We start from the raw sequence: 21,755 nt of genomic DNA on the forward strand, positions 1-21,755 counted from the left end.
TAGAAAGGAGTAGCAGATAAGTAAAGAATCTTGCTAGGAATGCAAACCTGTAAATTATAGATTTTTGCCCAAAGCCACACCACATCAAACAGCTGTAAAAAAGTGTACCAGTGGCAGGGCTGGGAAAAGGATGCTGTATGTGTGCTACAGAAACTGGCATTTAACAGGGCCAGTTTTTTCCTCATTCTTTGTCAAATGGACAAAGCTGTTAAAATTGCTCAAGCAGTGATGCCCTAGTCAAATCTGCCTACATTTGCAGTCTGTATGTTCTTTTGTTGTCTTTTTTTTCCCCACTGGTTAAGCAAGATTGGTTTGGGATAAAGTTCTGTGTCTGTAGCATGGTATTATTGCTGTAGCACGACAGTAGGGCTTTATGGGGTGATATACTCCTCATGCAATGTCAGTTAAAGTAATGAAAGGTATTATTTTGCCCCTTGTACAATCACTAAAAAGTTCTTAATAGGGAGATATCAAAGAGCTTTCTGGCCTGTATTTGCTCAGAGCAATTATCTTGACACCAACAGGACTACTCGACTGGGTGAATATTGTGTTTTTCTTTGTAATGAAACTCATTTTAATAAGATCAGTTACTATTTCTAAAATGGCAGGTAAAAGGTGAAGAAAGGTGGAGAATCTCATGACTTCTGCTGTTTTTCTCTTTTCTGATAAATCTTTTGACTATTGACTTGTCTAGAACACTGTTTTTGTGATAGGCCTTCATTCTCTGCTTAGAGACCATTTCAACAAGAAAGTGTACTCTCAGCTTTAGCATACGGAGAGGTTTCAGTGAAGTAAGTTGGCTGTAGGCAGGTGTGGTTACAGACCTTGTTATCTCCTCGAATGAGTAAGGCAAATTTTGTAGAGAACGGTGCAGTGCAGAATTGGAACACTGACTTTGATTACCTGTCTTGCAGATGGCCAGTTTAGTGAGTAAGAGATCAGTGTGATGCTGTCGTTGTGTTGTGTTGCACGATGGCTAAGGTAAAGGTCCTGTGTGGAGATCTTGAGAAAACATACATCGTCTGTCAAAGATAATGTACCTGTCAAAGAAGACCTGGAGCATTATACAGTAGCGATTCTCTTTTTCTTGAGATAGATACCATAGTTTGAAGATGAAGATGACATCTGAACCTCTCCTGATTGTGTCTGGCGTTTCTAAAACGTTACTTCTTTCCCTGAAGTGTAAATTCTAATACTGCTTTTACCAGCCTTTTTTTTTCTTTTTTTTTAAAGAAGTTCATCATACTGTTCAAATAGATGTCATCCATTTTTTCCACTTCAGATGTTAATTCCCTAGTTATGCCTGAAAGGAAAGTTTAAAAAGAAAATTTCCTCTGTAACTGGCTGATCTGCAGGAATCAAATCTCTTTCAAGCTACATGGGTTTTTTTGCTTGCAAACTGGAGCATATTTTCTATGGGAATGAAATCTAGGCAGCTCAGCTTTGCTAGTATTGACTCTGACAGCTAAGAAACAACCCCATGCCGTAACGGTGACTTGAGTTCACTGTTGGTCATTAATAAATAAGCCAGCAGTTCTGCATGCTACCTTCTTAATGAGACAGTATATTACCTGGTGTTCTTTAACTGTTCATAAAGTACTCCTTAATCTGTTTTTCTATTGTGGATAATAGCTTTTCGCTTTTTTTTTTTATTATTTTTTTAATGTAAGGACACCTGCAATTTGGACATTTCCCGCATACATTGCTTTTAGGAAACCCACAGTCATCTGCCAGGCACTTAGAATTCAATTCAGCTAAAAAGTTCTTCAGATTTCTCAGTCTGATTTCCCCCTTCTGGCATTATCAAGGACTGCTCTTGGCTTCTACATGATACCAAATGCTGTCAGACCACGGTCAAATGATTCTTACTGCCTCAGGAAATAAATGTGAATCAGCTTGGGATGTCACATGGCTGAATGGATCAAGATCTAAAAATCTGAGCTGTTGTAGGAGGCCAGGCCTTCTAAAATACATTAAAAAAAAATTAATGTGATTTGAAGATAAGTTTGTATGTGAGCTGGTAAGAATTGTTATCATAATTATTATTGTACATCTTTCTAACTGGCTTTGAGCAGAGAATGTGCCCGTGGGAGTTACCCTATGACTGTTAATTTTAACAATGTCCCAGTGAAAGCGTTGACCCAGGATTCCTGCCCTGCTCTGGCCGCCTACAGAAGTCTCCCTGAAGGCACCTAGATCTGCCCTCCTTATCTGAGTCTCCTCTCAGACATACTCTGAAACATTAGGCAGCCTGTTTGGAGTCAACTCTTCTCCACGTAAAGGTGGGTAGGTACATATCATTCTATTTCAACACTCCTAGTATCTAGAGACTTACATTTTTATCACTTTTCAATTATTATTTTTAGGAGCCTGTTAATGTAGTGTCTTGAAGTGTCCAGTGATGGCGATGCTGAGTGGTTGGTGCAGGACTCTGACAGGGCAGCTCATGACTGACAGCTGCTGGTGAACAAGAGAGCTGCCCAGAGACCTCCCCGAACTGCAGGCAACTTTGACAGAGGGAAAGCATGAACTGGCAGAAGACGAGCAGAATAACTGACTAAATGGGACCAGGTATCCTTTTGATTTTAGTGAGGTGCCAGTATGGGGGCCTTTTGCTTTACACAAGCAGGTTCTGAGGTCTGGGTGAATTTGGTGCAATTTTGTGAATCAGAACTGGGTTCAGTACACCTTTATGGAGGGAGTACTCTAAAAAACCCACTGTTACAAGGTGGATAGAGCTGTGAAGCTAAAGAAAATCAAGGAAAATAAAAAGAGGGACTCTTCTCAGGCATACTTTCTTGGTGATAGGGCCTCTATAAAGACGCTTTATATTACTGATCTCTGGAGACTGAGGTATTGTAAAACAGTTTTAAGGGTGATTAAGGGGCTGGATATGACTTCAGAGTACAGACCTCAAGGGCATCATCTGCAGTTTGGAACCAAGCAGCGAGTAGCAGTGATGAGCTGGAAGGAATAATTGCAATCCTAATAACTGCTTAGAGAAGTAACTGTGATCTCCAATTACATGTAGAGCAATCATCCAACGGTTGTCATGGCCTTTGAGTTGTCAAAGATCTGGAAATCCAGCTGGATTCTTTCTTTCTCCTAAAGTAAGGAAACATGGAGCTTAAAGTAGCAACTGTGAGAACAGGCAATCTAAACAGAAAAGCCATATGTGGGGACTGCAACTCTCTTGGCTGTATATCTGCTTCCCTTGATAACATCACAAAACAGTTGGAGAGGCTGTAGAGATTGTTCCATCACTTACTTCCCTTTGATAATCATCCAATATGCTAACAGCCAGCATGTTTCCATTTGGAAAGGAGGGCCTCCAGGAATGGCAGATACTAAACACCAGAGCTGGCCCTTGCTGTCACTGCGTTCCCCTCCCACGTATCTTGATGAGACCATCAAGAAAAGCCCAGAGGGTTTCTTTTAAATCTAGGTTTATAGTCTTGCACTTGGGTCACAACAACCCCATGCAGCACTACAGGCTTGGGGAAGAGTGGCTGAAAAGCTGTCCAGCCAGAAAAGGACCTGGGGGTGATGGTCAACAGCTGGCTGAATATGAGCCAGCAGTGTGCCCAGGTGGACAAGAAGGCCAACAGCATCCTGGTTTGTATCAGAAATAGTGTGGCCAGCAGGACTAGGGAAGTGATCAGCCCCCTGTACTTGACACTGGCACCTCGAGTACTGCGTTCAGTTTTGGGCCCCTCACTAGAAGAAAGACATTGAGGTGCTGGAGTGAGTCCAGAGAAGGGCAACGGAACTGGTGAGGGGTCTGGAGAACAAGTGTCATGAGGAATGGCTGAGGGAAGTGGCCTGGAGAAAAGGAGGCTGAGGGCAGACCTTATCACTCTCTACCACTACCTGAAAGGAGGTTGTAGAGAGGTGGGGGTCATGTCTCTATTCCCAAGTAACAGGTGATAGGACACGAGGAAATGGTCTCAAGTTGCGCCAGGGGAGGTTTAGATTGACTACTGAAGGAAAAATTTCTTGACCAAAAGGGTTGTCAGGCACTGGAGCAGGCTGCCCAGGGAAGTGGTTGCGTTACCATCCCTGGAAGTATTTCCAAGTCCTGTAGATGTGGTGCTGAGGGACATGGTTTAGTGGTGGACTTGGCAGGGCTAGGTTAACGGTTGGACTCAATGATCTTAAGGGTCTTTTCCAACCCAAACAATTCTATGATTCTATGTTGGATGTAGCATAATAAAGTCCAGGCTACCTGGTGGAATTATCTAGGAGTTGTTGATACCAGACTTCTTCCACTGCTGCTTATTATTCCTTCCTCCCTTGTTTCCAGCTCTTTTGGCAATAAATCTGTTAAGCTTTTCTCCCACCCTCAAATCATGTCCCCCAAACTGTTGCTAGAACTCCAGACTCCCTTTTTGCTTTTGTTTTAAGTATCTGGAAGAAGTGCTTGGCTTCTTACTGTGCTGGTGTCAAGAGATTCAAGCCCAGGATTTTCAGTTGGTACCTTCACCTAAGTACTTCCAGTTTTCCTTCAGTGAGAAATGGGATTCTCTGCTTTGTTTAACAGCTTCTGATGAGGTTTATATAGGGCAGTTCTCATGCTGTCCCGTCAGTCCCTGGCCTGCTGTGAAGATGAACACCCACCCTTTCCCACCCACTTCCCCCAAACCCCACACTCTCATATTTGTTAGGTACCTGGAGCAAAAAATTCCTTCTAATCCTCCTCTAACATGACCAGTGAAATTATCACAAGTTCTGGCATGTGTCTATTAGAGACTTATCTTTGTCCCTGAAGATAAAGCCCAAGTCCTCACCCAACCCAAAGGAAGGAAGTTCAAAGGAGATGAAATCTTGAATGGCATCAGAAATAGCATATTGGTTGTCTGAGATGTGTATGGAAAGTCCCACAGGAAGCTTACCTAAGCATCATGTGTTTAAATACCTTCCAGTATATTTAAAGCCTGTCTCTCAAGGAGACACTGGATGACAGGCACTTTGCTGAGTGCCTGTGTGCACAACTGCCTTTAAAAACTCATAGCAGTTTGTGATCCAAGCTGCTGAGGAGACTGACGTTTGTGAGAGGGGCGAGGATTCATTTCATTGCATCTGAACTTCCTGATCTGGCCTGAGCCGAGCCCAGGACACCACACCTCTTCGCCTGCACAGTCTCCCCAGTCCATTAGTAAACTAGTTTGAAATGTGATGGGAAGGAGGTACAGAGCCAAGGAAATATTTAACTTGATTATGCTCATCAGTAGCAGTAATCTATGCACACAGAAGCATCCCAAGTGCTAGTGATGTGCTTGCTATTTTTAAGGCTGTCCTGTCTGTGAGTTATTAAATGCTGTAGGTTATTTATAAGAATCATTTGTAATAAATCCCACAGGCAGTGACAGACATTTAACTTTTTAATAATTTGCAAAAGTTTTTTGTGATGTGGGACAGTTAACATATCTGTAGCTTCTCAGTGTGTGTCCTTATGGACCTAAAATTTCCTTGGATTTTTCCTCCCAGCAGAATTCAGGGTGCGTGAGGTGCATTTCCAGGGCTAGTTGGTACATTGCAATTCTGCAAGTAAGACAGGAACAGCAAGGATGTTGCGGAAGAGCCACGAGCTCCCTCAAAACTATACTCTGTGAGGCTTTGGCAAACCCTGATGTTGTCCAATGACAACCTCCATTTCCAGCAGCGTTAAAACACGCCGTGAGGAATGGATTCACTTACGGGAGGTGCATAAACCTTTTGCAGTCACCTTTTCTAGCATGCAAAAAAGCGGCGTCCCACTTTGTGACTTTGGTGTTACAGGTGGCTGCTCAGCAAGTCCACCAGAGTCGTTCTGCTGGTCTCAACAGCTCTGCATGACATACTCTGCAGTTTGGGCTCCTGTCCAAAAGCCCCGTGGTAGGGGTTCTCACCCGTACCCACAGCTGGATTCCTCAGCTCTGCCGGTGCCTGATGGGATGCTGGAGCAGCATAGGCAGTGCTGCCAGGGAGCGAGTTGCTGGCGCTGGAGGAATGAGACTGCCAGCAGCTGAGCGGGTCTTTTTTGTAGGACGTACCTGAAAGGTCCCCAGTCCTGGTGTGAAAAAAGCCGTGTTTAGACAGAGGAAGGAAACTGAGTCCTTGGACTTGTTCAGACCCTTTTTATTGCTACAAGCGCTGCTGGTAGCCTCCTTCACTGGGAGACCTGTCTGAAGTGGTTGAGCTCAAAGTGTACCTTGGCAGGGACCCAAGCGCACAGGGTTCACGTTCAGACCTGGCATCTCAGCGTGCGTTCAGATGACCCGAAGGCCTCCTAGGTCCTTCTGCCTCCACAATGGGCCACAGACACCTTTTCCCAGTGGCCTTCGTAAATATTTGGTCCTTGCCTGCTTAAAAGTGTTTTAAAACAGCAACCCCTCGGAAAAGTTAATCTGCAGCAGTGAAACTTCAGTGTGAAGGTAAGTGAAAAGAGACTAAGCTATTTTGCGCTCTCACACATTCACAGAGCACGAGGAGGGAGAGTAGTATTCCCGAAGAGTCAAACTTGAGTGTTATGCTCAAGGCTGCCGCAGGCTGGGGACCCACGTGGCTGATAGGGTCTGTTTCAAGGCCACTTTTGGAACCGGGGGGTGTGCTGGGCTGGTTGGGCTGAGCACCAGAGTGCAAGTGACAGGATGCCCAAGGACCCGTTTAGGGCAAGGGACACTGTGAATAAAAGTCAGCTGCAAAAGCCACTAAGCCCAGTCCTAATGGTGTGGGAACCCCTTCCCCGTGCTATCAAAGCCAAGCTGGTGCCTCACACTCGCACATACCACTCCTAGGGAAGAGTGCCCTGCGGGGAAGGAGTTTCCCATTTCCAAAACCAAGCTGCAGCCCCAGTGTTATTTCCTCCCTGTGTCAAGTCAGCATGTGAGCCGATAAAAATCCCTGGGTTCACATCCTTCCCAGAAATGCCAGTCAAAACCCAAGCAGCTATTCACCCAAAGTACCAATTTTATAGTTCTCTGTGTGTCTATAATCTATTTACCAGCATTCCTACTTCAGTATGTGCCTGTTAATAAGATTAGTAATTAAAAAGCTTGATAGGAATTGGCAAGCATAGCTCCTCCGCCTTTCCCTCCCCTCCAAGCCGGGCTGGCGTGGAGTCTGAGGCAGGGCTGGCAGAGTACCTGAAGGAGTGAAGGCAGGAAGGTTCTGCTGAAACCTCTGCCTGCAAGTAGGCAATGGAGAAATCCCGGCCACTATGGGACAATCCCCTGCAGTTTGTTTTCGCCTGCATTTCCTATGCTGTGGGGCTGGGAAATGTGTGGAGGTTTCCATACTTATGTCAGATGTATGGAGGAGGTAAGTGTGGCTTATGTTTCTTGCTTCCCTCGAGGAGGAGTGTGGCAAGCTTTAAATCCGCAAGGATGTTGTCCATGCTAACACCCTGTCCACTGAGCAGGGTCCAGGGCAGAGCAGGAGGTCGGGCTTTGTGTTGGTGTGCAATCTCTTCAATTGCTGCTTTATTTTACATATTCTTTAACATAAAGCAGCTTTTACCTGACAGCTGCCCCAATACAGTGGCACTCATTTTCTAGCAGTGCAATGAAACTGTGAGAAGACCCATGTTTTTAAAAAGGATGGAGGTAGAATGCGAGATGTAGGTCTACATGGTATTAATTTATTACTTTTTGCCCCATTGAACCACTCTGAAGGCATCGGAAACTTGTTCAGTTCCTTGTTAGTTCACTTGGAACATATTCAGAAAGGGAACTGCTTATGCTGATTTAATTTAAGGATCATCAGTATCATTTCAAGTTGCTGTCATTAACGTGTTGTCTCTTGCACAAAGCCGTTCTTTAGGAGGTGATAACTTGTCTGCAAATCTGCCTTGAAGTTGGCTGAAACTCCTTAATCAACAGGAGCTCCACAGCTAAAGCCTCCCGGGAAGCTTTGAAAACGGGGAATAAATTTGGGCTTAAAAAAAAAAGAAGAGCTCTTTGAAAGTTTATTGCTCTTCTGGGTCCGAACTGGAGAAAGATGATGTCTATATTATATACCGGCCACAGATGTTCTTCCTTAGAAATCAAAAGTCAGTTAATTAGATTAATTAAAAACCAACACTAATAATCTCTTCTAGTATACAGCTACCACTGGTTAATGACCATGTTTTGAAGAATCCTTACAAAGAGCCTCTTTTTATAAGACATCCCAGTTTTATACTGCTTCTTCCACTGCATCTGTTGTAGTGCTGGACCCATCCCAGTTGTGCATTAAGTAGCATCATGAGCATCTGCCTCATTTGCTTCTGGTCTGCTTCTGCCTTTTCTTCCTTTCAGGAAGAAACACACTGAGATATTTTAAGTACTTTTTGCTTGGCTTGTGCTTGTTTTGGTGGCTTGTAGCTCCCTTCTAAACACACATGTGGTCGTAAGAGTTGGTTCTTGCTAGGTGTTGAAAAGCCAGCTCAGTGCTGGGACGGCGTCAGAGCTGCTCTGTGGGATCAGGTCAGAAAAATCCAGATAATACACTGGGTGAAATTACCGTAGAAGCTAGATGCTGCAGTGGCTGAAGCTTCCTTAGATGTTTCAGATAGCAGAAGTGATAGACATGCATCAATTCTGGGTGTATTCCTCCACGCAGATGCTTTTGAGGGTAAGAAGGACTCCATGTCTGACACTGAACTCTAGCACAAAGCTTAAAATGCAAGTGTTTCTGTATGCAATTAAACCGCACGTGGTTAGTTCACTAGCAGCCTGTCTTGGCAGACATCCTGGAGGACTGCAAAACTCAGACACGGGGGTCTTTGCGTGGTTTATCCTCTTCTTATCAGCCATCAGTAGTGTAGTAGATGGTGAAAATTCTCTGAAATGTAACCAGGACTGGAACACTTGATTAACCACAAAAAAAGATTCATTAAACCCAAGTATTTTCTGAAAAGCATGTTTTTATAAGAGTAGTTTCTCCACTGCTTTTGTCTTCCGTGGTTACATTTCCCAGGGGAGAAGCGGCTTTCCCTACTGTGAAACTAAAACTCCTGACAGCAGGCTTTGCTTTTCTTAATTGTTTTTCACTGCCCTCTTAAAAAAGGATTTGGTCGCTTTCCAGGGGTCTGCAAAACCCACGCAGAAAAAAACATCATTTCAGGAACTTAAAAGCTGGATACACCAGAAACTGGGCTTAGGGGGGATGCCAGCAATTGCTCGTTTGGCATCTTCCTTACAGCAAAGCACAGAGCCAGTCCCTGGCGTGCCCAGCAGAGCAATGCTGTCTTTATCGCTGATGATACTCATAAACAGGGTATTTTCAGAGTTTACAACCTCCTGCGTTTCCGTTTATCAGCATATTGCCTCCTCCTGCTGTGAGCAAGAGAGAGGGAGCTTCACCCAAAGGGATCAAAGGAGGGTTCAAACCTTGTAGGTGCAGTTAGTCCATCCATAAGCAGGCTGGGCCAGGCTGAAATGACACTGGGATGGGTTTGCAGCAGGGCCGGGCACTCAGCAGCGCTCAGCCCTGAGCGAGGAAACCCCAGCTGAGATGCTGAGCAGAGGCGAGGGTGCCACTGGCCAAGCCTGGTGCCTCGACCAGACTCCACGCCTTGTGCCAACTGCAGGGCGCTGGCCTGGGGGCTGGTTTTCGCAGGCGGTTGGCACCGTAGGGAGCAACGCCGGGTGTAAATGAGCAGGGAAGTCAGTGGAGCTTGTGCTGGTTCACAGCAGGTAAGGAGCTGGTGCATACAATCGCCCCGAGTCACTTGTATGAAGCATTTTGGTTTTACCCTTTAGGAAAAGTAGCATCAGGAGCAAGATCTGCGTGCAAACAGGCTGCAGAGCAAGGGGCAGGGGGCTCAGCCCCGGCACTGCCACCTGTGGGGTGACATTGGGGTGAAGAGCAAGCCTGGAGGTACTCCTCCTTGCAAGGTGGCAAAGCCAACACGAAGCACTCAGCAAAGCTGCTGGGAGGGTGGAAAAGCCTTCGCAAAGGGCCGAACGCTGTTTTCCCCCCCATGGTACATGGCAAAACTCCCCTCGGCAGCTGCTGGGGCAGCTCGCGCCCTGCCAGGACGGAGCGGCTGCGGGAGCTCTGAAACCTCCGACAGCTCCCTTGCGGCATAGGAAGTTATCTAACAGACTAACAAAGGGGTCGTTAATAACGAGAGAGCCGGGAGGTGGGAAATTAATTCCCAGAATAAACCGGATTATTTCTAGGTGTTTATTTCCAGTTCTTTGCCTCAGTCGCTGCCCGGAGTTCATTCCTCTGCAGTGCTGCACCGAGCCCATTGCGAGGAATGTTAATGCCGCAGATTAAATCCTAAATAAGAGATATTTACGTAAATATTTTTGGCTTGCTGTAAAAAGGGAAGCAGGAAAGCCTTCGCAAAAATCCAGTTTTTGACTCAGTCAGCAGCTCTTTCTAAAGCAAGCCCCGAGTCGAGGACAAGGATTTCATTTTCTTTTTCCAGCAAAAATTGAAGCCGAAGTGCATCCTGGTTGCTGGGTGGGAAGGTCCTTTCCCCTCCCTTGCTGCCTGCCCACCCATTCCTGCTGTTCCTCTTCTGCAAGAGCATCCCTGGGGCTCTCTGTGCCGGGGAAGTGGGGATGAGCAAATGGGCAGGGGGAGGCTGTGTCAGCCTGATCCAGGGTCTGCTCCCGCAGGTGGGACCCTGGGGGAAAAGCCTTCACCCCTTTGTTGGCATTTGCAGTCTCAGCATGGGGTTTTTTTTATAGTTTTGGGGTTTTTCAAGCCAGGCCAGACTTCAATACATTACTTAAAACTCTATTCAGTGCAGATGTTGCTGCTAGTTTTTCATTGAGTGCTCCGACTCTGCTGCAGGCTGACACACACGAAGTAAATCGTTCCCTCGTCCTCTTTCTCTCATTATCTTTTACAAGGTTTGACTGGCGCTTAGTTACCCTTTAACAGCCACAGCCCCGAACATTGCTCAAACCGCCCGCAAAGCACCTGGGCAGCTCCGCCACACCGGGGTGGCGACCGGCACATTTTAACAGCAGAAGTCCCAGCGCTGCCAAGTGCCCGTGGAAAATTCCCCACGCCCAGGCACTTGGCACCCACCGACATCTGGGACGCCACCTGAAACCCCCTGAGATGTCCCTCAGGGTTGTGATTTGCCCTCAATACACCAGGTACCTGGACAGGACCCAGCTCCAGCCACCTCCTGGGACACTAATGGGGTGATTTGACCAGGAATAGGGCAACCTGGTGTTTATTATGCTGCCGATCTGCTGAAGCCCATCTGTTGGATTTTTCTTGCAGGTGGCTTTTTGATCCCATATCTTATCATGCTGGTCGTCGAGGGGATGCCGCTGCTCTACCTGGAGCTGGCCGTGGGGCAGCGCATGCGTCAGGGCAGCATTGGTGCCTGGAAAATAATAAGCCCCTACCTCTGTGGCGTCGGTATGTTCTTGGTTTTTATCTTTATTGTTAAGCGCCCAGGGAACACGGGTGATTTTTGAATGGAGAGCTTTGTCTTTTCGGAGAGGAAACCAGGTGGGAACCGAGGTTTTACTGGGTCTCACTAGGCTGAGCAAAGCTGTTACCCAGATGCCTCACAGCATGCATTTACCCTGTCCCTCACAAGGCGTCGGGGAGAGACCCTGCCTTGCTGTACCAGGTCCCCTAGCATGGAGGCGTGGGTCCCCCTGCCCTCAGGCAGACAGCCAAAATCATGGTGTGAAGACCAGGGCTTAACCCTGCCCCCGGCGCTGCCCACACTGGGCTTTGACCCCAAGAGCATCGTCTTGACAAACTCAACATTGAGTGATAAATCAGTGCCTTAATTTCCTACCATCACCGCTTACCGTTTATCAGTGTTCGCTCTTAGCTGCATTATGAAGTTATTGAATTACCCTGATAGCCCAAACTATCTCTAATTTGCTTACAAGGACATTCTATTTTTAACGATACATTGAATATTCACCCCCCAGGGGCTAAAGTATAAAATCCAGTGCAGGGATAGCCCTGATGGAGGGAGGAGGAGGCTGCAGTGGCGGGAGCATGCCCTGTGCACAGGACCGTGCAGAAGCAAAGCCCCAACATGTTTTTATGGGGCCCTGGGCGTTGTGGGTTTTGCCATTGACTGAGCACCTCCCTCCATGCCTGCAGGCGTCGCCAGTGTCGTCGTCTCCTTCTTCCTCTCCATGTACTACAACGTGATAAACGCCTGGGCCTTCTGGTACCTCTTCCACTCCTTCCAGGTGTGTGAGCACCCGGTGGACACAGCTTGGCCCCGCTGTGGCCACGGAGGGTCGTGGTGGTTTTGTATCACTGCTGCATGTTGCCCAGGCCCATCATCATCCAGGGAGGCACAAAAGCTCCAGAAACCTGCCCAGGGATTTTCTGTGGTGAAAAAATGACACAGGGGTGTCCCTCTCTGGGGGCTCCCCAGAGGCATCGGGGTTTCTTCTCAAAATGCAGATCAAAGCCAGCCCCCTGATGCCTTGCTTACATGTGCCTTGGTGGCCATGGTGTCCTGCACCCTGGGGTGGGTCTGTCCAAAGGCAAGGGAGAGGGTCATCCCTGGGAGAGGGGATCAGGAGGGTCATCCCCAGGGAAGAGAGGCAGAGTGGGTCTATCCTTCGGGAGAGGGTCATCCCCAGGGGAGAGGGTCAGCCCCAGCCCCAGGCAGCACAATACAGGGACAAGCAAACCCAGGGTTCAGAAAGCCACCCTTGACTTCATTCCCACTGTCCCCCCGGCTCTCCCTGCCATGCTGATGGTGGGCCCTCACCCTGTGCTCCTCCCCTCCCTCGCAGGACCCCCTGCCGTGGGCCACCTGCCCCCTGAACAGCAACCGCACGGGCTACGAGGAGGAGTGCGAGAAGACATCGTCCACCCAGTACTTCTGGTACCGGGAGACCCTGAACATCTCTCCATCGCTGGAGGACAGCGGGAGCGTGCAGTGGGAGCAGGCGCTCTGCCTGATGCTGGCCTGGCTGGTGGTCTACCTCTGCATCCTCCGTGGCACTGAGTCCACCGGCAAGGTGAGAGGCGGGCACAGCCCCGTTGAGCCCCGCCAGGATGTCAGGGAGGATAAACAAGCACCAAGGCGGCAGCATCCATGGCTACTGTTACCTGGGGTTATGGCATCTCCCCTGGAGCAGCCAGCCATGCTGCCTCTGCCACCCCGTTAAGTTGCAACCGAAGAAGGCTCAATCAAAACACTGAGTGATATTTAAAAAAAAAAAAAAACAAACCACAAAACAAAACAGAAAAAATCCTTTAAATGCAGCCACCTCTGCTGCAAAACCAGCCACCAGGCTGCTGGCCCTGTGGAAAGCCGCCTGCCACAGCAGAGCTGTGTCAGGAGATGCCTGTTCCTCAGTCTTTGCAAGAAAAAAAAGACATCTACCAGGCATTTTTGCCCACTTTTTACTCAGACCAGAAGTTATGGGGGGGGGGGGGGGAGCAATGTCCTGGCTGAGCCTGCACTAAGAAGCAAGCTGAGGGCTGTAATCCCCAAATCGTCTTAGCCGAACGCAGAAAGCCAAGAGACTGTAAACTAAGAATAACCTCTTAAACTTGCTGCAGCTGGCTTTGGGGGCAAAAAAGAAAGACAATAAATAGCCAAGGAGCATTGAAACAGCATCACGAAGGCAGGGTCTCGTCAGAGGCGGCGTGGGGGGCTTCCCCGGCAGCCCTTGTGCAGGAGGAGCGGGGGGTTTGGGCAGGGGGCGCGGGGCTGTCCTGCTGGGGATGGTGAAGCTGCAGCGTCTCCGGGTGTGTGACGGGGAAAGGCAGATGCCAGCTGACAGTGCAGGCAGGTGCAAACGGGAGGAACGTTTGGTTATTACCCAGACGATTCTCTTCCCAAGAGCTTGGGAAAGCATGTTTTTTTGTGAGTTAGTTTTTATATATGTTTCTGGGTGAGCCATTGGGGCACATCCTAGCGAAGAGAAAGTGATTGGATTCTCCCTTCTTTTTTTTTTTTTTTTTTTATTGCAAGTGGCTTCTTCCAATGTGGAGATTCAACATTTAGATTCAAATTACGGGGTTTGATCAAAAGCTCATGGAAGACAACTGAAAGATTTAATTCCCCCCATCTTCCATCTAGGTTACATTAAGTTACAGCCTTTTTCACATCTGAATTAAAATAATTGAACTTTTATTCAAGTTTGATTTTGACCTTTTATGAGATCTGGTCGTCTTCTTCCCAGGGCAGGTGATAGATGACTTTTGCCTAATGCGTTCTTGACAAATGGTGGCAAACTGCTGTTTGTCTGCTAAATGCTGCAGAACTCAGTTTGTAAATGCTGCAAATATTTTAGATTTTGTTCTTATTTTTCCCATCAAAGAGAAGACCCTGGGAACAACAGCACAGGTCTTTATTATTAATAATAAACTTATTACCCTAAAACCTATTTAGATTTCTAAAGTTCGATTTATCTGAAAATATTTCTTTAAAGATTACTACAAGGTAGCAAACACGATAATGGAAATCATTTCTGTAAAGTAAGCGAGAAAGAGCTAATCTGCTCCGAGCAGTTTCGCGTGTTCTTTAGACCAAGGTATTTTCCCTCCTTTCCCCAGGTGGTCTACGTAACGGCCTCTTTGCCGTACTGCGTTCTCATCATATACCTCATCAGAGGTTTAACACTTCACGGCGCTGTGAACGGCCTCGTCTACATGTTCACGCCAAAGGTAGAGGGAAAAACTGCGCTGAATCTTTCATGAAATGTTATTAGTTACCAAACGTGTAAGTTTTTTTTAAAAGGTGGCAATGCTCCTTTTCCTTATATCGGGTTTTTGCAGCAGTAGCTGAGGTCAAGCAGCTGGAAACCGCAGCTGGGAACGGCTGGAGGCTGTTCTGCCACGGTGCCCATGAGCTGCTTCCTTTATCCTCCAGAAAAAGACCTGTCCATTACCATAACCTGTAGCATATTACTTTCAAACTGAGCAGTAAGCCTGCCCAAAAACCACCCATGAGCTAAGCTGGGTGCTAAGATGGGGTCTCCATCCCCGCAGGCTGGAAGGGGCAGTGCCGCGCATCCATGCACAGCTTCGTGCTCCCACTCTCCCTGTCTGGTTTTGCAGCTGGAGCAGCTGTCGAACCCCAAGACGTGGATCAGCGCTGCCACGCAGATCTTCTTCTCTCTGGGCCTGGGCTTTGGCAGCCTCATCGCATTCGCCAGCTACAACGAGCCTAGCAACAACTGCGAGAGGCACGCCATCATCGTCTCGCTGATCAACAGCACCACCTCCATATTTGCCAGCATCGTGACTTTCTCCATCTACGGCTTCAAGGCGACGTTTAACTACGAAAGCTGTATAAACAAGTAAGAGGCTGGTGTTTCACTTGTTTTCCACCGCAAGCTGTTCTGGGGAAGGTAAGGGGAGGGGGGGGAGGTAAATAAATAACAGCACACGGTGCTGCCAGAGCTGCCCTGGCCCTCATACTGCTCTAATAAAGCTAATGGGGCGATTTAAAGTGATGAAGGCTGAGACGAAAGGTCAGGGCTGGTGTGCCTTTTGACCCCTGGGTGCTACTTCCAGGCATGGGCCAGGTCGAGAAGACGAATTTGCCTGGATAAGTCACAGCGGCACTTTCTCCTGCACCCCAGTCCCAGCACATGCTTTGGGCGGGGGACACTGATTAATAAAATGCAATGATGCCCAGATCCCCCCCTTCAAGGCCAAGCCCTGTGCCAGGCGCTCAGCTTCCTCGGCGGCGACGCTCTGGAGGTGCCCAGCAGGCTGCAGGATCGGGCCCGAGGCAGCAAGCTCGCGTGCAGTCCCTGGCATGGGGCCTGTGGCGGTTACGCTTTTACTCCTATTTTTACAGCTTTCAATCTCTCTGCTGATCGGAGAGGAAACCGAACTGCCAGTCCCTGCTCGTTGCCAAAAGGCTCGTTAAATTGGTGGGGTGCGGACGTGGGACCGGATGTCAAAGGGGAAGAGACGCCAGCTGGCACTGGCCAGCACCCAAAATATCTGCCTGGAAGGGACAGCGTGGGTGCGGGACCTGCTCCCTCTGAAGCAGAGATGAGCGGAAGGTTGCCCACATCCCAACATCGCTCTGGAAGTACCATGGCTCCCACCCCGGGAGACCAGAGTCCTGGGGCCAGCAGAGCATCCCTGTGTGGGGGCTGATGGAGGAGGGGACGAGGTGTAAAACCGACATCGATTTCATACCTTGGCCTGAAAGCCATTAAGTTCCTATGATCTTTCCCAGGGTGATCCTGCTGCTGATGAACGCTTTTGACCTGGAGGAAGGCTCTCTAACAGCAGACAACCTCAACGAGATGAAAGAGTACCTCATGGCCACCTACCCGCAGGAATACGCCCAATTATCGCCGCAGCTTAAAAACTGCAGCTTGGAAGCTGAACTCGATACAGTGAGTCGCCGCTTCGTGCTGGCGCCAGGGCTTTATTCTCCTTTCCTCCCACCGAGCCCGGGCAGCCCCAGTGGCCACATCCGCACCCCCAGGAGCCGCGGTGGGGCTCATTTCTGCACCTTGGGATGGAGCCGGGCAAGGTGCTCGCTTGGCTCGTTAGCAACTGAGCCGGGTGGTGATGCAGCCACACTGCGGCTGCGGCTGCAGGACAGGGCAGGTGGCAAAGGTATGGGGCAAATGTTTTCGCTACGAGCGGGACTGTGCCAGTCTCTATCCAGTTTGAATAAATCAGTGAAGATCTCACCTGTCCCTGCCGTGCAGAAATGCCACCATGGGTGTTTTTCATTGTTGTGGAGGATCAGTCTCATGTCCCTATTCTCATGTCCCTTGTCGAGCTGAGGAGCTGCCCATAACTCCCTTCCCCCTTTCTCGCCGGCAGGCTGTCCAGGGGACGGGACTGGCATTTATAGTCTATTCTGAAGCCATCAAAAACATGGAGGTGCCCCAGCTCTACTCCGTGCTCTACTTCGTCATGCTGCTGATGCTGGGCATCGGAAGCATGCTGGGAAACACCGCCGCCATCCTCACACCGCTGACCGACAGCAAGGTCATCGCTGCCCGTTTCCCCAAGGAGGTGATCTCAGGTAAGCACCTGCCGGGAGCAGCGAGGCCGTGTGGGAAGAGAGCACGTGCGTGCAAAAGCTTTGGTGTCCAACAGCCGTTGAGGGTCCCTCTTTGACCTTGGGTGGAGCAGAGAACATCAGATATGCTGCTTGGAAGGGTTCGCCTGCCCTTGGGAAATCCTACCCAGCCTCTACAGCACTTTCCCTCGGGAGCGCTCAAAGCACCAGGGCAATCATGGGTGTGTATTTGCAGGCTTCCCAACGCACCCCGGCTCCTTCAAACTGGTGCCTACTGACCAGTGAAACTCAAAGGGCCACGAGACATGTCAAGACACCCGCAGTGAGTGGCTCTTCAGTCGCATCACTGGTATCCCAACTGTGAACCAGCTCAGTCTTTGGCCAAAAGTGATAGGCGCTCCCATTTGGGTATGGAAATCCGTCGTCCCACCTTAAAACCTGCTTTAACCAGATGCCAAATAGTAACAGCAGATGCTGCACACACTCGCGACAAGGCCATAGCTGAGACTTGGGTGTCTTTGCTGTGACTGTGCAGGTCTCAGGAGCAGCAATTTAAGGCTGCACCGGAACATACACACACACACACACACACACACACAGAGCCAGGTCTCTTCCAAAGGGCAAAAAAAATTATCTTTCTCCCCCGAGAAAGCTGCTTCCCGAGAGAAATTAGTATAAATCCCGCCAGCTTTTTAGTCCCAAGAAGTATGACACTTCCCCCCACGCAATTGGGTTTCCAGGTGTAACGGCAGGGTCCCTGTTTTATCCACGCAGGTGTTGTGTGCTTCATTAACCTCGTGATTGGCCTAACCTTCACTATGGAGGCTGGAAATTACTGGTTTGACATATTCAATGACTACGCGGCCACCCTCTCGCTGCTGCTCATCGTGCTGGTAGAAACCATTGCTGTGTGTTACATCTACGGGATAAGAAGGTAAAAGCTTGAACCTTCCTTTCTTCATAGCAGGGGTGTGACCACTGGCCAAGAATAAAAATACCACCTCGGGCTAAATTTTCCTCCTACGCTATGGTATCAGCAAGGCCGTGGGGCCTCCCCTGCCCTGCAGACCCTTTCCTGGGTGTCAGGTTCAGGGCTGCGCGGGGGCCAGGCTGGGCTGACACCTTCTCTGCAGGCAGGGGAGTGCTAATGAGCTTTACATGCTGTTCCCTGCTCCTCTTGTCTTTGCTCTCACGAGCACCTTCTGTGGCAGTACGCCTGGTTTCAAACCTCGCACATCGCCGCTCTCCCAAGTCATCCCTTGTGGGTAAAAGCAAGATTCAGCATCAGGAAAGGTTTTACACAGCAGAGGTGTTTGTTTGGAAAGGAAAAGGGTTTAGTATTTGCTTGGTTAGTCTGCTAGCGTGGTATGTGTAAAGGCACCTACACTGGCATTATGTCCTTGATGAGTTCAAAGGACACGGACCTGTCGGAGCGGGTCCAGAGGAGGGCCACGAAGATGATCAGAAGGCTGTAGCACCTATGCTATGAGGACAGGCTGAGAGAGCTGGGGTTGTTCAGCCTGGAGAAGAGAAGGCTCCGGGGAGACTTTAAAGCAGCCTTCCAGTACCTGAAGGGGGCCTACAGGAAAAGTGGGGAGCAACTTTTTAGAAGGTCATGTAGTGACAGGATGAGGGGTAATGGCTTCAAACTGGAAGAGGGGAGATTGAGATCAGATGTTAGGAAGAAATTCTTTCCTGTGAGGGTGGTGAGGCACTGGAACAGGTTGCCCAGGGAAGCTGTGGATGCCCCATCCCTGGAAGTGTCCAAGGCCAGGCTGGATGGGGCTTTGAGCAGCCTGGTCTAGTGGGAGGTGTCCCTGCCCATGGCAGGGGGGCAGAACTGGATGACCTTTAAGGTCCCTTCTAACCTAAACCGTTCCGTGATTCCATTAAAGCCTTCAAGTCAGATCCAGGTTTCCTGCGTGATTTTAGGTACCATCCTCAGCTGTAGGACTGTCTCGCAGAGTCAAATAACAGGGGTGAGAACTCTACACAAAAACGAGTGTTTTCTCCACGCTATTTAAGCATCATCACTTTTCTCCACCAGCTAACACTAGTAATGGTCTAAAGTTACACTCCAGGCAGAATTTTGCTGGGCTTTTCCTTGCTGTGCCTGTTTCTAGCTATTCTTCCGCAGTTTGGGATCCTCTTGGAAGCCCTGCTGTCTTTTTTGTTTGATTTCACCCTCACGACGTGATCCTGGTGAGCCAGCTCTTCCGGCTCTCCGCTCATTAGTCTTCTGGACAATTAGCCTCCCCCTTCCCATCTCACATATTTCATTCTGTAGGTGGTTTTGAAGTAACTCAGACCAAGGTGTCGACTGAACGCAGGCAGCTCTTCTCAAAAATGTCTTCTTTTTTTTTTTTTTTTTGTCTTAAACAGATTTGAGAAAGATCTTCACACCATGATTGGGCGAAAGCCCAACTGGTACTGGAAAATTATGTGGGCTTTTGCTAGTCCTTTGCTAATTATAAGCCTATTTATATTTTACATTACCGACTACATCCTCACAGGAACACTGCAATACCAAGCATGGGATGCTACACAGGTAAACTAGTTTTTGGTTGTTTTTTTTTTTTTTTAAACTTTCCTTAATTCCTGCAAGGACACAGCCTTCCTTCCAAACTACATTGTTCCGCAAAACTGCCTTCTGAAAGCTTGCAGCCGGAGGTGGAGCCATCCCTTCATTTTGGGGAAAGGTAAAACAGGGAAAACTTGACCTAGTGGAAATGACGGCGTGGTTCTATAAAGTGGCCTCATTCCTCTCTACAGTTTTTAATCGACTCATTCAAACAGTAAAATTTTATTTGTGTCGAAAACGCAAATATCATCTTTAAAAAATAGACTTTAAACAGAAAAGAAGACTTCTAAAGTGTAGTATTTTGAACAAAATTAGTGGTATTTTAACAGAACTGAGCTGCTGCTGGAATAAATAGCTTTCATAATTTTCATATACATTTTTCTCCGAAATGCTTTTGTACCAATGCTGAACTGTGTATTTATCACAGAGGAATTACTATTGGATAAGTAACCACTGGTTTCATAACTTTTTGTGGACACATTCCTGGCACGCAGAAACAAACCGCAGGCGTTGTTCTCATGTCACCGCTGATTTGGGACCCGGGGTGGGCCTGGGCTGCTGACACGGTGTCAGCATGAGCCCAGAGGGGAGGAACGCAGAGACCCGACAGAGGTCAGGGCCCAGACATCTCATTAAAAACACAGACCAAGCCAAAATCTGCTTTGCCAAAGCTCACAGAAACATTTTCCCCCAATATTTTTGTCAGCAGCTCTGTTCTTATAAATTTAAAGCTTGTATGGTTGGACAAAGCAAAGCACTGAGTCACGGGCTGAGTCCTGTTGAAATAGACCCAACTCCAGGACACAGAAAACCACGGATTCCCACAAATCCAAGGCTTCTTCTCTCCCTTGCAGGGGCAGCTGGTGACCAAGGATTACCCAGGCTACGCCCTGGCGGTGATCGGGCTGCTGGTGGCGGCGTCCACCGTGTGCATACCCCTGGGGGCACTAGTGACTTTTATAAGGAAGAGGCTGAAGAGGGAAAGAGTTTCAACTGTGGCATGAACGGCGCCAGCTGGATATGGGAAGACCTCACCCCCCCATCGTCAGTGACCAGGCGCTGCTGGAAGACAGCAGCAACCATTATTTGTAGCAACTATTTATAGAGTCAAGAATGGTGGGTGCTATATTGACCAAAAAGTGCTCTTAGGAGGTTCCACAATGGTTTGGGGGGAAAAAAAAAAAAAGGTCTTCTGTAACAAGACGAAGCTTTAATATGGCCTCTATAAGAGGGGAAAAACAGAAGAGCAGCTCACAAAATGCTAGCACAAATTAACCAGCGCCTCAACCCATTACACGACATTAGGTAATTCTTTTCCGCTTTGTTGTAGCACTGCCGCTGTGGAAACCTGAGCAACCAACAAAGCATGTTCCTGCACCAAAGTGCTGGCAAATACCCTTACCACTCAAGAAAGCCAGACTCGGGCACGCACGTTATTTGAAATGACGTCTGTATTTCATCAACAGACAAAACTGTTGAGGTCTTGCCGCGCGAATGTGAATAATCCTTTTCCTACAAGGGAAAAGTCAGCGGGATGGTATTTGAGATAAATGTGTCCAACACCCCCCCTTCAATACTTGTGTCCAGCAAAGCGGTTTATAAATAGGTGTGTATGTGTGTGTGTATATATATACATATATATATATATGAGCTGCAGAAGTTCTCCCATCTCCAGAAGTAAAATTCCAGTATGTAATTGTGCTCTGTGCTGTACTTCGTATTAAATAGGAATGCATTTTTTAAGTACACTAAAAGAAATCTGTGATAAAGCTGCTTTACAAGCCCCACCCAAACAAAAGTATGCCATATAATTAGCTTTGACAAAGTTCATATCCAAGTATACTTTAATCATGAGATGTAACAATCCAGCAGTTCCACAGAACTGATTAATTTCCCTATGTGAATGTTGTATAAAGAAAGCAACATTTAAATTATAAGCTTCAGTAATAGAAAACAGTAAAATACTGTCTATGAACTTTAAAGAGGTCACTCTGCAGAACAACATTAGGGACACACTCATGGGATGAGGGTTCTTAATAGTCTTAACTATGTAACCATGAGAAGATGGCAAGTGCCTTATAAAAGAGGGATTAACTTCAAACAAACATCACTAAAGCACACCAACACAAGTCTCTTGCTCTGGGGCAAAAAGCAGGACGTAATTGTACAGCCTTCAGGGGCGGGTGCAACGTCGACAATGACAACCACCACCACCAAGACATGCTTAGTCTGCAGCAGCCTCTA

General features: G+C 48.1%; 1 protein-coding gene across 4 annotated transcripts; it reads left to right on the forward strand.

The window, feature by feature from the left end:
• Positions 1-74: 74 nt before the first annotated feature.
• On the forward strand, positions 75-21,567 carry SLC6A20 (solute carrier family 6 member 20). 4 transcript variants are annotated; one of them, XM_063325350.1, is made up of 12 exons: positions 75-981; positions 2,076-2,571; positions 11,212-11,352; positions 12,061-12,152; positions 12,711-12,938; positions 14,485-14,595; positions 14,989-15,230; positions 16,127-16,289; positions 16,729-16,933; positions 17,705-17,864; positions 19,313-19,478; positions 20,366-21,567. In XM_063325350.1, exons 2-12 carry the CDS (start codon positions 2,562-2,564, stop codon positions 20,513-20,515), a joined length of 1,668 nt encoding a protein of 555 aa, XP_063181420.1. In that variant the 5' UTR covers positions 75-981; positions 2,076-2,561; the 3' UTR covers positions 20,516-21,567. The 4 variants fall into 4 exon arrangements, with proteins under 4 accessions (XP_063181420.1, XP_063181418.1, XP_063181417.1 ...); XM_063325348.1 differs by lacking the exon at positions 75-981 and having other exon boundaries at positions 1,451-2,282; positions 2,367-2,571; XM_063325347.1 differs by lacking the exon at positions 75-981 and having other exon boundaries at positions 1,451-2,571.
• Positions 21,568-21,755: the final 188 nt, after the last annotated feature.

The sequence above is a fragment of the Chroicocephalus ridibundus genome, chromosome 2 (assembly GCF_963924245.1).
Source record: "Chroicocephalus ridibundus chromosome 2, bChrRid1.1, whole genome shotgun sequence".
Lineage (NCBI taxonomy): Eukaryota > Metazoa > Chordata > Aves > Charadriiformes > Laridae > Chroicocephalus > Chroicocephalus ridibundus.

What these genes read in the sequence shown, in the direction of transcription:
- SLC6A20 (XM_063325346.1), top strand. Translation starts at nt 7,179, where the DNA reads ATGGAGAAATCCCGGCCACTATGGGACAATCCCCTGCAGTTTGTTTTC. An exon ending in ACCTCTTCCACTCCTTCCAG is followed by an intron (nt 12,153 to 12,710) that starts GTGTGTGAGCAC and finishes CCTCCCTCGCAG; the next exon opens with GACCCCCTGCCGTGGGCCAC. An exon ending in TACGAAAGCTGTATAAACAA is followed by an intron (nt 15,231 to 16,126) that starts GTAAGAGGCTGG and finishes GATCTTTCCCAG; the next exon opens with GGTGATCCTGCTGCTGATGA.